The sequence below is a fragment of the Pelodiscus sinensis genome, chromosome 31 (assembly GCF_052426305.1).
Source record: "Pelodiscus sinensis isolate ZL-2025 chromosome 31, ASM5242630v1, whole genome shotgun sequence".
Taxonomy (NCBI): domain Eukaryota; kingdom Metazoa; phylum Chordata; order Testudines; family Trionychidae; genus Pelodiscus; species Pelodiscus sinensis.
In genome coordinates, this window is record NC_143082.1 from 7,705,623 (window position 1) to 7,721,297 (window position 15,675).

Genomic DNA, 15,675 nt, shown 5'->3' on the forward strand with positions numbered 1-15,675 from the left:
AAGGGCTCTGCATTTGTTACACTGCAGCTTGCTTCCATGGTAATCCACTTGTCTAATAAAAGCAGATTCCAGAGAGAACATGGTCCAGTCACCCTCAGAAAGAAAAGCAAGCATGGCATGGACATTTAGGTATGTGTAAAGAATGCAGGTTGCATGAGAAGATAATACAAGGTAACATATTTAGGACACGCTTCGTTTAGTTCAAAGTGGGTCCATCTCTATGTCAGTTTGACATGAAGTTGTACTGTATATCCATATCCAGTTATGTTTGACTTCATAACCAAATAAAGACAAAGTAAAATTCATGCCTTTAAGCTAGATAGTTCATATTATAACTGTAGTGATTTGTTTGAACTGGATAATATCACTGTATCTGGGGTCCAGTCTTCTAGAGATCCACAGAAATTTGTGCAATTCTAAATATGGATAACAACCCCATATTAATTTTGAACAGCACCCATACAGTTCAAGGCACTTGTTCCTTCTTCTGCCCACACATAAGTGAGGGAAATGGCCTGCTCAGTTCTGCTATCTCAGGGGTGAGGAAGTATAGCTTCTTCAGATGCAACATGTCAAGCTACTTACAGAGCAGATAAGGGACAGAAAACTAACTAAAATGGCACCAATATTCTATGCTGTTTCCCCCACTTCTAACTTCCTAAGGTTTGTTTAGTTTGCCCATCAGCATATCCTATTACCAACCCTGTAGATCTAGGATACTTAGTATCATATAAACTAACGGCATTTTGCTAATCTGCTTTTATGAATCAAAAAGGTATTGTGAACAAACAGTGATTCAGTAAGTGAAACAGACAATATTGCAAGATGTACTATATTCTAATGTCTTTTGTAGTTTAACAATATGTAATAGCTCTAGAACAGGGCCGCTTAACATGCGGCCTGCGGCCCATTTGTTTGCGGCCCACGGAGCTCAACAAGCGGCCTACAAGTGGGATTCTTTGAACATGGCCTCTGGGAACACACTCCACAGCGGTGAGGCGTCTCTTAGGAGGGGTGAGCACTGAAAGATGCAAGTGGATGAGCTGGCTGGAACAGACGGGTACAGGGTGTCAGTGTTTCTAGCCCTCAAGGAGGAGGTGCTGGGAGCACCAGGACAACGTGCGAAGTGCTGGATGCTTAGCCTTGTGGGCAGAACCTGAGAGGTGCTGACTGACTCACACTGGCCATGCCTGGGTCCAGCGCCATGGCCAGGCAGTCCTGCCTCCATCCTGCATGGAGCAACGGTTTCCCATGTGAGGACATCAGCCCTGCTGGGAATCCAGGACAAGGCTCCTGGGCACCTGTCCTTTTTTGCCCCTCATGTCTGGCCTAACTTGCCCAGCTCTCTGGCTTGGAAACTTTTCTTTTTACAGTAAAAACACTCCAAGAAATGCATAACCTGAAGTATACCATTAATTTTTTTAAAAAGAAGCATTAAAAATGGCAACAAATTGTTGGATGAACACAGGGTTTTCAATCCTGTTTGGGAGATGGAATTTGCTTTTGCAGAGATAAATGGAAAACCAATGTGTATCTTTGCATTAAAGAAAACAAACTTGCTACACCACCATGAATCTTTAAGCTATTTGCATACTTAGTTGCAGCCTTTGGCATGTGCTGTGAGTATAATCGTGGTCCCCAGAGCTTCCAAAGTTGAGTAGCCCTGCTCTAGGAGATAGCATGAGCTAGTGCAGTGTATCTCAACCAGTGGCATGTGTACCCTCAGGGATACTTGAGAGAAGTCTGGGGGGTACATCAACTGAAATTTGGAGAAAACTGAATTTTTGTTTTAAGTTTTACAGGGCTTTATTATTTTTGTACTTTTTACACCCAAAAAGTCATCACCTGCCCAGCTATGATTAAGTTGTTTAAACAAATGTGTTGCAATGGTAGAAAAAAATTGTGTGTGTCTGAAAACTGTAGGTACTGGGGGTACTTATAATGTTTTTAAGCAGGTACTTTATTAAAAAAAGGTTGAGAAACACTAGTGGACAGAGCACTTACCTTGGTGTCAGGATACCTCAGTTCTAGTCCTGATATACCATTTACCTGAAACGTATTGGACAATTAACTTAATCTCTCACTTTCCCTCTATCTTGTCTAGGGATGTTAAATTTTAATTAATCAGCTAATCGAATAGTGGATGGAATTTCCATTAATGGAATTTCCACCAACTACTTGATTAGCAAGCACCCCCCTTATCGACTATTCTGCACCGCCTCTCCCTTCGAAACTTACAGGAGCCGCAGTCAGCTCCTGTACACTTCCAAGGGAGAGGCCCAACAGGTTCCTACTGCCTCTCTCCCTTTGAGTGAGCAAATCCTGTACATTTTAAAGGGAGAAAGGCAGCAGGAACCCATGCCAGTGGGGACCAAAGCAGTCCCTGCTAGCACAGGTTCACCTCTGTGCCTCTTCCTTTGAAATGTACAAGAGCCGAACTCAAAGCTAACCCCATTCTGCAGTTTCCTGACTAATCGTTGGCAATTCCAACAATTACTTGATTAGCTGATTACCTGCAATTTAACATCTCTAGTCTGAACAGAGTGAGCCCAGCCCCTGGAAAAAGACAAATATTATGCACGATGGCCTGTTTCAAGTCTGGGTCTAAATGCAGACACACTGCCATTTGTGTGAATAAGAAAGTAAGACAGAGAATATCTTATTGCCTCTATATAAAGTCATGGTACACCCACATCTTGAACACTGAGTACAGATGTGGTCACCTCATATTTAAAAAAAAAAATTGGCATTGGAAAAGATTCAGAAAAGGGCAACAAAAATGATTAGCGATAGAAATGTAGCCGTGTTAGTCTGGTGTAGCTGAAACAAAAAACAGGACTATATAGCACTTTAAAGACTAACAAGATGGTTTTTTAGGTGATGAGCTTTAGTGGGCCAGATCCACTTCCTCAGCTCAAATAGTGGAAGAAAATTGTCACAACCATATATACCAAAGGATACAATTAAAAAAAATGAACACATATGAAAAGGACAAATCAAATTTCAGAACAGAAGGGGGATGGGAGGGGAAGGTAAATGTCTGTGAGCTAATGATATTAGAAGTGATAATTGGGGAAGCTATCTTTGTAATGGGTAAGATAATTAGAGTCTTTATTCAAACTTAGGCGTAAAGTGTCAAATTTAAGCATGAATGACAGTTCAGAGGATTCTCTTTCAAGTGTAGTTTTAAAAGGCCTTTGAAGCAGGATGCAGGTAATCAAGTTGTTGAGACAATGTCCTTTCTGGTTGAAATGGCAAGAAACTGTTTTTTCTTTGTGATCCTGTCTAATATCTGTTTTGTGGGCATTGATCCTTTGGCGAAGTGTCTGAGAAGTTTGTCCAATGTACATAGCAGACGGACACTTTCGGCACGATAGCAAATTATATTTCTGGATGCGCAGGAATATGTGTTCTTGATCTTATAACTCACTTGGTTAGGTCCAATAATGGTATCAGCAGAGTGAATATGTGGACAAAGCTGGTAACGGGGTTTGTTGCAAGGGATGGTACCAGGGTTTGTATTAGTGTGGTATGTCCTGTGGTTGTTGGTAAGAATCATCTTGAGGTTAGGTGGTTGTCTATAGGAGACTATGGGTCTGTCTCCCAGAGCCTCTTGGAATTTAGTATCCTGTTCCAGTATAGGCTGTAGTTTATTGATAATGTATTGGACAGGTTTAAGGTGGGGGCAGTAGGTGATGACAAGTGGTGTTCATTGTTGGTTTTCCTGGGTCTGTCTTGAAGTAGATGGTTTCTAGGTATTCATCTGGCTCTTTCAATTTGCTTTTTTATTTCTCTGGGTGGGTAGTTGAGGTTTATAAATGCTTGGTAGAGATCCTGAAGTTTCTGGTCTCTGTCAGTGGGATTAGAGCAGATGCAGTTGCATCGAAGGGCTTGGCTATAGATGATGGATCATGTGGTGTGTTCTGGATGGGAGCTGGAAGCATGTAGGTAACTGTATGAGTCAGTGGGTTTTCTGTAGAGAGTGGTGTCTCTCTGTTCCCATAACATAAGAACTAGGGGTCACCAAATAAAATTAATAGGTAGCAGGTTTAAAACAAACAAAAGGAAGTTTTTCTTCATACAGCACGCAAACAACCTGTGGAACTCCTTGCCAGAGGATGTTGCAAAGACTAGGACTTTAACACAGTTAAAAAAAGAGCTGGATAAATTCATGGAGGTTAGGTCCATGAATGGCTATTAGCCATGTGTCCCTAACCTCTGATTCTCTGGAAATGGATGACAGGAGAGGGATCACATGATTACCTGCTGTGTTCACTCCCACGGGGGCATCTGGCATTGGCCACTGCCAGCAGACAGGACACTGGGCTAGATGGACCTTTGATCTGACCCAATATGACTGTTCTTGTGTGTCTTCCTGGCACCAAAATTGAATTCAGTCTTCTAGCACGCTATGATAGCACTTTAATCTTTAATGCCATTTCACAGAGAAATTATATCAGACAAAAAGACTGAAGGAAAACAGCACAGTTTGTATCCACTGTCGAACTTCTGGGATCTGGTTTTGTTCCTGCACTAGAGTTGACTGCAATAGTTATGTGCAATGTTGACAAACAGAATTGCATGTGACCTACAAGGATATTATTTAGACATGGGGGAACAGATTCAAGCTGTGAAAATGTGCTCTTTTTTCCAACTACATTAAATTATGTTGGTTTATGATGATGTATTAAGATTTTACTATACTTGCCTCTGTTTGTGCCAGAATTCCAGTTGCCATAACCTAGAAAAAGACCAAAAAGTGGTCAAAACCCAAATTATATGGTAATACTAGCAATTCTAGCTAGAATGTAAGGAGAATCTTATACCAAGGCCTGGTCATCACCAGCACCCAAATAAGCTGGAGCATATCACGCTGGATACATCCTCCTAAACAGAGATGAGAGTTTGACATACCGATATATTACTCCAAGGGAATTTTCACCACAGTGCATGTCCCCGGCAAATAATGATGGAAGGGGGAAGCAAAGAAAAGTTGCAAGAGCACGCATGTGCCCCTCCTACAGGCATGTGATATCCAGCGCCTAAAACAGCCAGCAGAGAAATCACTAGGAGAGGGGAGGGCCTCCCACTGGCATAGTTTAGGGAGGACAGGGACACTACCCCCCACAGGTGTGGCAGCAGGTGGGAAGGGACACATGCTACTGCCTCCATTTCTGTGAGCACAGAGCTGTCTGGATGAAGGAGAGCGCCACCTGGGGCTACCTGATTTCGCAGCTGGATATCGCCTCCTAATGCCAGTCATTTCCCTCTTCTGTGACTGGGAGCCATACACTATTCTATACAACTATAAATGCCAGCCATGGGGAAGAAGCGGGGGAGGGGGAGAGAAGAGACAGGATGTGGGAATGAGGGGAAGGGAAGAGACAGTAGAGAAAGGGATGGGGAAAGAAATTCCAGTGATGGTAGCAGCAGCGAGGGTTCCCCTATTAAGCAGGCCTGTTGAACCCCCACCTTGACAAACACATCTTCTGCACCTGGACCACCATTATGAGCCATCTGCACCTAGACCCCAAACTGAGCCTCAACCAGATGCACTCACACCCTACCCCAGCAAGCCCCACTGCTAGACTCCTGCACTGAGTTCCATCTCCCCTATCTGGACCATCTCGCAGAATCCAATTGCCCTGCACCTGGAACCTCCTTTGTGTATCCAAATGCCCCACTGAGCTTCCCTCACCCAGAGTGCTCCACACAGAACCGTCTTCCTTCCCACCATCTGGATCCATGCACACTAATTCCTTCACACTTGGACCTTCTACTCCTCTGCTGATGTGCCGAGTGCAGAGGGGCAAGGCCCCAAGGTGTTTGAGGCAGTTCTGGCCCTTGTGCTATGTCAGTCAGGTACAGCCTCACTGCTGAGTCCCTGTTCCAGGGGAGGGAGGTCCTACATAACAACAAGAAGTAGGAAAAATGCTCTAATTTTCTTACTCATTAGTTTCTATACAATGCTATTGTAATCAAAGCTCAAGTTTCTAGCACTTGTGACTGCAAAGATACCCTTCCAACTGGGAACTGGGGAGTTTTGTCTTTCAAAATCTACAGACGGATGCTGATTGGAATGAGATCTATTATTCGCCCCAGGCCAAGATCACAGCTTCACCTTGGACTGGAAGGGAAGGAATCACACTCTAGCAACTTGCTTTGTATTTGTTAATCCAGTCTTATCTTGTACCCTCATTAGAGGTTTGTTTACAGTATTTTACAAGGACAGAGACATCAAAAAGAAACTATTGATTTGGATTAGATGAAGACTGGTGAATTAAGTGCAAGAAACCCCCAATTTCTACCAGCACCCCTGGTCTCACTATATCTCCTACCACACACTTGTGTGTGCAAGCAATTGCAGCACCATAGCCTTCCCCATAGCATTCCAGCTCTGTGTTAGCAACTGGAAATTTCTGGCATCCAATTCCTAAAGTCATAATTCCAGTTAGTTACCAAAAGTCAACCAATTCCTTGTGTCATGCCACATTTATCTAGCTTGAAAGTCAGCACACATTCTTCCAGAGATGAGCTATTTGAAATAAAAAAACTAATCTGAACATGTATTAATTGCACTGTTGAACAATAAGAAATTAATTTTTGGATGTTTTCTACTTTTTAAAATTTATTATTCTACAACACAGAATACAAAGTGTACAATGTTCACTTTATTACAGATATTTGCATTGTAAAAAAAACAGTGTTTTCAATTCCAGTGTTTTCAATTTCAAATACTGTAGTTAAATTTTCTAGTGTAGAATTATGTATAAAAATAACTGCATTCAAAAACAAAACAACATAGAGCCTATATGTCCACCTAGTCCTCCTCCTTGTTCGTCCAATCACTCAGACAAACAAGTGCGTTCACATTTGTGGAAGATAATGCTGCCCATTTCCTGTTTACAGTGTCACCTGAAAGTCTAAACAAACATTCACGAGGTATTGTTGTAGCCAGCACCACAAGGTATTTATATGCCAGATGTTCTAAAGATGCACATGTCCCTTCATGCTTCAGCCACAATTCCAAAGGATGTGTCCATGCTGATGACAGGTTCCGCTCAATAATGATCCAAAGCAGTACAGATTGATGTTGATTTTAATCACCTGGGGCTACATCCACGCTACAACAGAAAGTCGACATTTTAAAGTAGATGGCAGCACTATTTCCCAAAAAAGTAAACAAACATGATTGTTTTAGCAATTCTAGCTAGAATGTAAGGAGAATCTTATACCAAGGCCTGGTCATCAGCAGCACCCAACAAGTAGGACTGATTGGACATGTAGGCACTAAAATTTTACATTGTTTTGTTTTTGTGTACAATTATGCAACAACAAAAATCTACATTTATAAGTTGTCCTTTCTTGATCAAGAGAATGTACTACATAGGGATGTTACATTTTGATTAATCAACTAATCAAGTGGTCAATGGAATTTCGATTAGTCAATAAGATGTTGGGTGGGGCACTCGCTATCCCGGCTGCACCTCTTCCTTTGAAATGTGGTAAGAGCTACCTAGCTCTTCTTTTAAAAAGCAGAGGCTCAGCATCTGGGACCAGACGTGAGCCAGGAATCAGCTGATTCCCGACATGCGCATCTCTCGCTGCACCTTTGCCTCTACTGGCCCCCCGCAGAGACGGTGCTGGAGGGAACCATCTTTTAAGCCAGCTCCCCCCAGCACCGGATCCTGGTCCTCCCTTGCTGCTTATCAGGTAGTCAACAACTCAGCTAGCCACTTATATTTTTATTACAAGTGTTTGCACTGTAAAATAGAGATGTAAGAGTGAGCACTGAACACTTTGTATTCTGTGTTGTAACTGAAATCAATATATTTGAAAATGTAGGAAAAACACCCCAAAATGTAATACATTTCAATTGGTATTCTATTGTTTAATTGCCATTAAAGCTGCAAATAATCGCAATTAATGTCAGGAGTTAACTGCAATCAATAGCCCTAATAAAATATATATACATATATTGAGCCACTACCATTTCTCCTCTTCCTCCCCCCCCCCCCCGAAGAAGTAATCCTATAATCCATGCAAGCATTAATACTCAGCACTTCAGAATGCAGGATCTATGCAAATTTGCACATGGCTGACACCACACTGAGCTTTTCGCAACAGAATCCAAACTGCAAGTGCCATGAGGAATCTGAGCCTTTAACATAGATCTCAGATGAAAGTTTCAAAATTCCACAATGAAATCAGACAACCTCAAGTAACACATTTTTGTTCAAGTTGCAGATCTATTAGTAGAATTTACTAGATTCTTAAAAATTGCAAATAACTTTGCTCTTAATATTTGTAATAAACTACAAGATGGCAACCAAAGAATATATCCTGAAAAACTTCAACTTTTCAGAGAGTACAGGAGGCCCCCGACTTGCGATCACCTGAGTTCTGACCCCCATACTTGGAACCATTTTTGTAAGTGCAGGAGGGGCTGAAAACCCCCAACTTGCATCCTCGGCCCGCATTTACAACAGCGACAGCGCTTATCATAAATGAGAGTTTGAGTTATGACGTCCCCAACTTGTGAAGCTTCCCCCGGAACCAATCATGTCGCAAGTCGGGGGCCTCCTGTAGTTATTAACAGTACACAATCATGCTGGAAGGGCATAACAAGTGGGGTTCCGCAGGGGTCTGTTTTGGGACCGGGTCTGTTTTGGGACCGGTTCTGTTCAATATCTTCATCAACGATTTAGACGTTGGCATAGAGAGTACGCTTATTAAGTTTGCAGATACCACCATGCTGGGAGGGGTTGCAACTGCTTTGGAGGATAGGGTCATAATTCAAAATGATCTGGACAAACTGGAGAAATGGTTTGAGGTAAATAGGATGAAGGACAAATGCAAAGTGCTCCACTTAGGAAGGAACAATTAGTTCCACACATACAGAATGGGAAGCGACTGTCTAAGAAGGAGTACTGCCGAAAGGAATCTAGGGGGTTCATAGTGGATCACAAGCTAAATGAGTCAACAGTGTGATGCTGTTGCAAAACAAGCAAACATGATTCTGGGCAGCAGTAACAGGAGTGTTGTGAGCAAGGCACAAGAATTCATTCTTCTGCTCTACTCTGCACCGATTAGGCCACAATTGGAATATTGTGTCCAGTTCTGGGCAACACATTTCGAGAAAGATGTGCAAAAATTGGAGACGGTCCAGAAAAGAGCAACAAAAATGATTAAAGGTCTAGGAAATATGACCTATGAGGAAAGACTGAAAGAACTGGGCTTGTTTAGTTAGAAAATGAAAAGATTGAGAGTGGACATGATAGCGGTTTTCAAGTACCTAAAAGAGTGTTACAAGGAGGAGGGAGAAAAATTGTTCTCCTTGGCCTCTGAGTATAGGACAAAAAGCAACGGGCAAGGGGGGTTTAGGTTGAACATTAGGAAAAACTTCTTAACTATCAGGGTGGTTAAACATAGGAATAAATTGCCTAGGGAGGTTGTGGAATTTCCATCTCTGGAGATATTTAAGAACGAGTTAGACAGACATCTATCAGGGATGACAGACAGTGTTTGGTCCTGCCATGAGGGCAAGGGACTGGACTCAATGCCCTCTCAAGGTCCCCTCCAGTTCTAGTGTTCTATGATTCTTTTAACTTTAGAGATGCATGCTTCACATCAATTTTACCCTATTTCTAGTTGGAAGCACAAAAACGAAGACTTTCCCTACAAACTGTGTAACAGACTAGAAAAAATCTATAGTTTCTTTCAGTTTACACTACATCAAAGCTCTTCACCATACTGCTTAATAGTGATTTTCAACTTTTATCCATTGATGCCTCCCTGACCAACCCTTTCTTCTATAATGCCACATTCCAAAACCTTGAGTGCTGTTTCAGCAACAAAAAGAGCAAGTTAGTTTGCTTTTTCTACTTCTTTACATATGGTGGGAGGACACTCAGAGCCACCAAGGCAGGTGAACCCCCAATTTAAGTGTGGGTTGCAGAGACTCCCTCAAATAGAGATGGATGTGGGGGTGGCATTCCGAAAACTAATGAGGGGAGAAAGGGACGGATATAATGACCTGGAAGTGCTTAGTGAGTTTGACATACAGCAGCAACAAGTTCTAAGATCCTCTCGTTATGTTATGTATGACTGAAGTCAGTTTTCACAGTCATTGCATGTCAACTCCATCATTTAGTATTTAAAAATACATCAAGCAAAAATTGTTCATAACATTTCTATAAGTACGACTTTCCCCTATGAGCAAGGTTTGACAAGTGGCGGTGAGCCCCACTCGCCAGCCGCGTGGTTTGGCACGCTGTGCATGCGCTGATCGCACTGCAGCACCATGCCAGGCTAAAATCTACTCGCCACGGGCGAGTAGATTACCCTAATTGTCGAGCCCTGCCTATGAGTCAGTGTCAATAAATCTACTAACTGGAGCAATTTGTATTGATAAGATCCATCACAACCATAACAAATGGAAACACCTTTTACATTTAACCTTATCTGTAGGAAATTCTAGTTCTATGACCTGATGGTTGAGAATCACTGATATACATGCACAACAAGGAACAGGCTGCCACCTTAGGGAAGAAAGGGAGCAATACTGTGCCCAGTTATCACAGTGCACAACTGGGAAATGGGATGTCTTAGTGAGAGATTTTACCACTGATCAAAATGAACCCCTTATATTTAGGCACAAAGGTGTCAAGTAATGTAGGAATTACAAACTTGATTATAATGTTAATTTGTCCAAATTGCAGTACGGTATTACTGTGTTACACTCTCTATATCAGTCTCTCTCAACCAGTGGTCCGAGTATCAGTACTTGAGAAAAGTCTGGGCGGTACATCAACACAACGGACATTTGGAGAAAACTGAATTTTTGTTTTAAATTTTACAGGGCTTTATTATTTTTGTACTTTTTACACCCAAAAATGTCATCATCTGCCTAGCTTCGATTAAGTTATTTAAACAAATGTGTTACAATGGTAGAAAAAAATTGTGTGTGTCTGAAAACTGTAGATACTGGGGGTACTTTTTTTTTTAAAAGGGGTACTTCATAAAAAAAGTTGAGAAACACTGCTCTGTATCACTAATGTTAGTACTTTCCCTGTCTTCCTCCTCACCCCATTTTATTTAATGCAAAATGTAACCTAGCACCTAATGGCAGTTATTGCAATCACACTGAGGAAGAAAAATCTCAAACCTGCAGCAAAAAGCAGCAACGTTACAAATTCTGAGCTCCCAGCCTAATCCTGATACACTGCACAGGAGACTACTTCAACTAAACAAGCTTTTCTTTTGTTTCAACAGAGGGTAGGGGAAGCTGGGACTGATGCTTCCTCTCATACGCAGAATCCCATATGCCTTGTCACCCTGAGAATAAATCTCATCTCCTGAGCTCATCAGTTGAGAAAAGTAGGGAGAAGGAAAGGGAAGAATCTGTGCCAACCTGCTTATTATTACAATCCCGCTCTTCAGTCAGAGATATTGGTGTTATCTTCTCCTTGCTTATTACACGTCCCCCCAAAGCCCATGCAATGGTGGGAGGTGGAAAGGGCAGATGATGGTGAATGTATGTGAGGAAGCCAGGTACATTTCTTCCAGCATTACCAAGATGATGCAGTGACAGTAAGATAAGGGTACAATCTTTCCACCTGTACCTCACCGTCTGTATAACTCACAACTGACAGAGGGAGACCATTTCCAGTGCTTCATTACACAAATACTGACACCAGTTCTGCACATTGGAGGAAATCATGTCAGCACCTCCTCCAATTATTATACCCACTCACTAACAGCCCGTGCAAAGAGAGTGGGTGTGTAAACAACAGCAGCACTACCCTCCCCGCTGTATAGCCACCCGTATGGCCAAAGCCCATGCGACGCCAGGTGATGGGTGATGTCCGCGGGGGTGTCCCCAGGCATTGCTGCTGTCTGGTGCGTGGTGAATACCAGCTCTCCACACAGCCCTACACAACAGGTCGGGCCCCCACACCGTGTGCAGCAGGGGATCGGGCTGACACCCTGCGGGCCATGCACCAGAGGACTGGAACCGGGACCAGAGCGCATCAAGGCAGGGTCGCCCCCGGCCCCGAGCTAGGGGGGGGCTCGGTGGCATGTTTGTGTCAGTACCGGCCGGGCTCCCCCGCAGCCACAGGAGCGCTGCGCGGCCGGCCTCTGGCCACGCCCCACGGCTCCCGGGGGGGAGCGGAGCTCAGAGCAGGCCGGGACGGGAGGAGCGGGCAGCCGCCATCTTGCGCCCGGCCGCGGCTCACCTGAGTAGCTCATGACAACGGCTGCACCTCACCGCGAGCCCGCGCCTGCCTCCTGCAACAGACGGTAACGGCAGCTCTCCGGCCCCGCCTCCCGACCGCATTGGACGCGCTGCTCCGCCCACCTGCACGTCATTGGCGGCCGGGCCAGCCACGTCCCTCCTCGCTCCCGTCCCCCAGTGCTGGGTTCCCGTTAGATGAAAGACGTCAATCAAAATCACTCTTACTTTCCATAGGCTCGATGAATGTCAATCAAGAGCATTCCGCACCCTAAAGGCAGGCATTGACGTCAATCGAAAAGATTGTAACAGCTCATTGGTCAAGATATTTGTCAGTCATTCAACGCAGAAGCCAGGCTGGGGGGATTGGCTCCGACAACTGTCGATCAAGAGGCAGGGCACAGGCGCTATCCTGCTCTCCGCCTTGGTTTGGATGGCAGGCAGGCCGGCACGGCGCCGTCGTAGGGCGGGGACCCAGGCAGCCTGCCTACGGTGGCTCCGCGGGGACATGGGGCAGGCCAGCTGTCAAGTCCCCTCTCCTCCACCAGTCGTTTATGGGCCTGCAAACCCGGCTCCGCTTCCCTGCCCCCGGGGCGAACGTGGCTGGTCCCGAGCCTTGCTGCCCTTGTGCGCCCTCCTGCAGGTAGGGTCCCGGAGGAGCAAAAGGGGCAGCTGCCCTGCGGCCCAGCAAATTCAAAGGGTGTCTCTGCAGGGGCAGTAACCCCAGCTCTGTGCCTTCGCTGGGGGAGACCAGAGCAGCTGCCCCAGCAAGACAGGCTGGTGGGGAGGCCCAGGAAGCAGGAAAACAGGCATCAGTGGCTTGATCAGCACACTTCTGTGATCTAACCCACCACAACTACTCATAGTGCTTCAGTGTACACTGACATCAGGTTGAGTTGACATAGTGATTAAAATGCTAACGGCCGCTACTACCCACCACTGCAAAAGCTATTGGAATTGTGTGTCTAGTTCAGGAGCCCACAATTCAAGAAGAATGTTAATAAACCGGAATGGATTCAAAGAACCACAAGAATGATTAATGTTATAGAAAACATGACTTACAGAGACAGACACAAGGAGCTCCCTCTATTTAGCTTACCAAAGAGAAGGTTAAAGGGTGATTTTATTGCAATCTACAAGTACTACTATGGGGAACAAATCTTCTAAATATTTCCGAAAGTTTGTTTGTCCTGAAAGATCTCTGAAACGGTTAAGAGCTAGAAACTCCAAATTTTGAACAGATACTTTTGATTTCCTAACTTCAATAACTGGATTGGTTATATCTCAAAATCGGTTCCCCTGGAGTCCCAATTGACCCCACTGATAATTACCTTTTAGTAGTGCCTGATCATAGAAACACGACATTTTCCACAGATACTCCTGGTTTCCTAACATAACCAATCCAGTGATTGAAATCTCAAAATCCGTTCCCCCAGATCCCCAATTGAGCCCACTGATAGTTTTTAGTAGCACCTGATCATAGGTATTTGCTGGACTCTTCTGTTAAGCGTGTCACAAACTGCAACTACGAGATCCTAAAGGATAAAGAATGTGGGCACCTGCAGCGCCATCAAGGGAAAGCCCATGGGGAAAAGGCTGCAGTGGGGCAGAGAATCAGCAACCTCCCGTATTCTAGGGCACCAGCAGGTCTCCAGGACAGACCCAAATGTGGCTGATGCTGGCTGACGTCTAGCCTTGCTAATTGTGGCTGGGAGAAGCCTCCAGCTATCACAGCCTCTCAACATCTTCACACAGCCAGGTTCCAACTGAACCCCTTCTGGAAATTAAAGTTGCTTCCCTCCCCCCACACCCAAACAAGCCATCCCACCACTTGCCTTCCTTTGGGCTGTGTGTGTTATCAGCAAGTGCCATGGGCATTGTTCACTTTGCAGGATTCAGTTCACAGAACAAAGAGGAGGAGGGTAGGAGGACAAGGTTTTGAGCACTGCGGAGCCTGAGGAGGACACAGTTGTGATGTAGTTGGGGACTGTCTGCTCTAGTGGCCCTGGGCCCACTCTGTTGGGCATTCACTGGTTGCTGTGTGGGCTGTGGGTGACCCCTACTGGCCTCTGTCTGTGAGCACTGTCCAGCATGGGAAGGGTTGCCCCTGAGCACCAGCTCATAGACAATGCCCAGTGAAGGTTTCTCACCTGACCAGGGGAAGGGGTTTAAACAAAGGAAGGGGTATGGCTACCTGGGGGATGTATTCTGTGTTTTTTGAGAAGGGGCAGTCTAGGCTTGGAAAACATGATGAAGACAGACTAAGCGGAATGCTGGGGGCTCAGGGACCAGTATACCCCTACCCCAAGGGGTCTGAGGCTGCCTGCCCCCTTACTCCAAGAATGTGGGTTGTGCTGTATCTCAGAGAAGCAATAAACCCTCTCTATACTACTGGCTGGCAGAGTCACATCTTGCTGTGGATGAGGGTGCAGGGTCAGGGGGTCCCTGACACGCCATCACAATGCTACACTCAGAACAGTCTATTCTCATTATAACAGGTACATTCAGGTGCTGCATGTTCTCATCATCTAGATATCACTAATTGCACCTGGTCTGAAGGTCTTTCGCTTTGTCTGATCAATGCAACCAGTCCAGCTGCAATTAGGAAGTCCATTCAGGTTTCCCCATGGCACTCGGGGAGTGGCTACTTGGGGAGCAGTGATTTGCTGCTGCTGCAGAACCCAGGAGACATCCCCTCCATTTCTCAGGGCTTCTGGCAAGGAGGCTGCAGACATTGCTTTGCAAAGAGTCTTTAAGGGAAGATGGGCCTTCCTGATTTGTGGGGATTGAGAAGAGAGACCCTATGGGATTTGTTGTTTTGTAAGCACACTAGCGATGTTAATTTCTTAAAGTAATACTTTTCTCTGATAGATTTCCAATAAAATATGCCATGTTAATGTCATAGAATCATAAAATCATAGGACTGGAAGGGACCTCGAGAGGTCATCGAGTCCAGCCCCCCGCCCTCAAGACAGGACCAAGCTCCGTCTACACCATCCCTGACAGATGTCTATCTAACCTGTTCTTAAATATCTCCAGAGAGGGAGATTCCACCACCTCCCTTGGCAATTTATTCCAATATTTGACCACCCTGACAGTTAGGAGTTTTTTCCTAATGTCCAATCTAAACCTCCCCTGCTGCACTTTAAGCCCATTACTCCTTGTCCTGTCCTCAGTAACCAAGAGGAACAAATTTTCTCCTTCTTCCTTGTGACACCCTTTTAGATATTTGAAAACCGCTATCATGTCCCCCCTTAATCTTCTTTTTTCCAAACTAAACAAGCCCAGTTCATGAAGCCTGGCTTCATAGGTCATGTTCTCTAAACCTTTAATCATTCTTGTCGCTCTTCTCTGTACCCTTTCCAATTTCTCCACATCTTTCTTGAAATGTGGCACCCAGAACTGGACACAGTACTCCAGCTGAGGCCTAACTAGTGCAG

At 44.7% G+C, this 15,675-nt stretch overlaps 1 protein-coding gene across 3 annotated transcripts in view; it reads right to left on the minus strand.

Annotated features, from left to right (window-relative positions):
- AKAP8L (A-kinase anchoring protein 8 like) overlaps window positions 1-12,386 on the minus strand; it is a 45,207-nt gene extending 32,821 nt beyond the window's left edge. The window contains exons 1-2 of one of the 3 annotated variants that reach the window (XR_012896639.2): window positions 12,240-12,386; window positions 4,709-4,741 (exon numbers count right to left, since the gene is read on the minus strand). Coding sequence is in view for 2 of the 3 variants with exons in the window: in XM_075902143.2 (XP_075758258.1) it covers window positions 4,709-4,741; window positions 12,240-12,252 (46 nt within the window). In the remaining variant the exon portion in view is untranslated. The remainder of the gene's footprint in view (window positions 1-4,708; window positions 4,742-12,239) is intronic. The other 2 variants (XM_075902143.2, XM_075902144.2) reach the window with 2 other exon arrangements.
- Window positions 12,387-15,675: the final 3,289 nt, after the last annotated feature.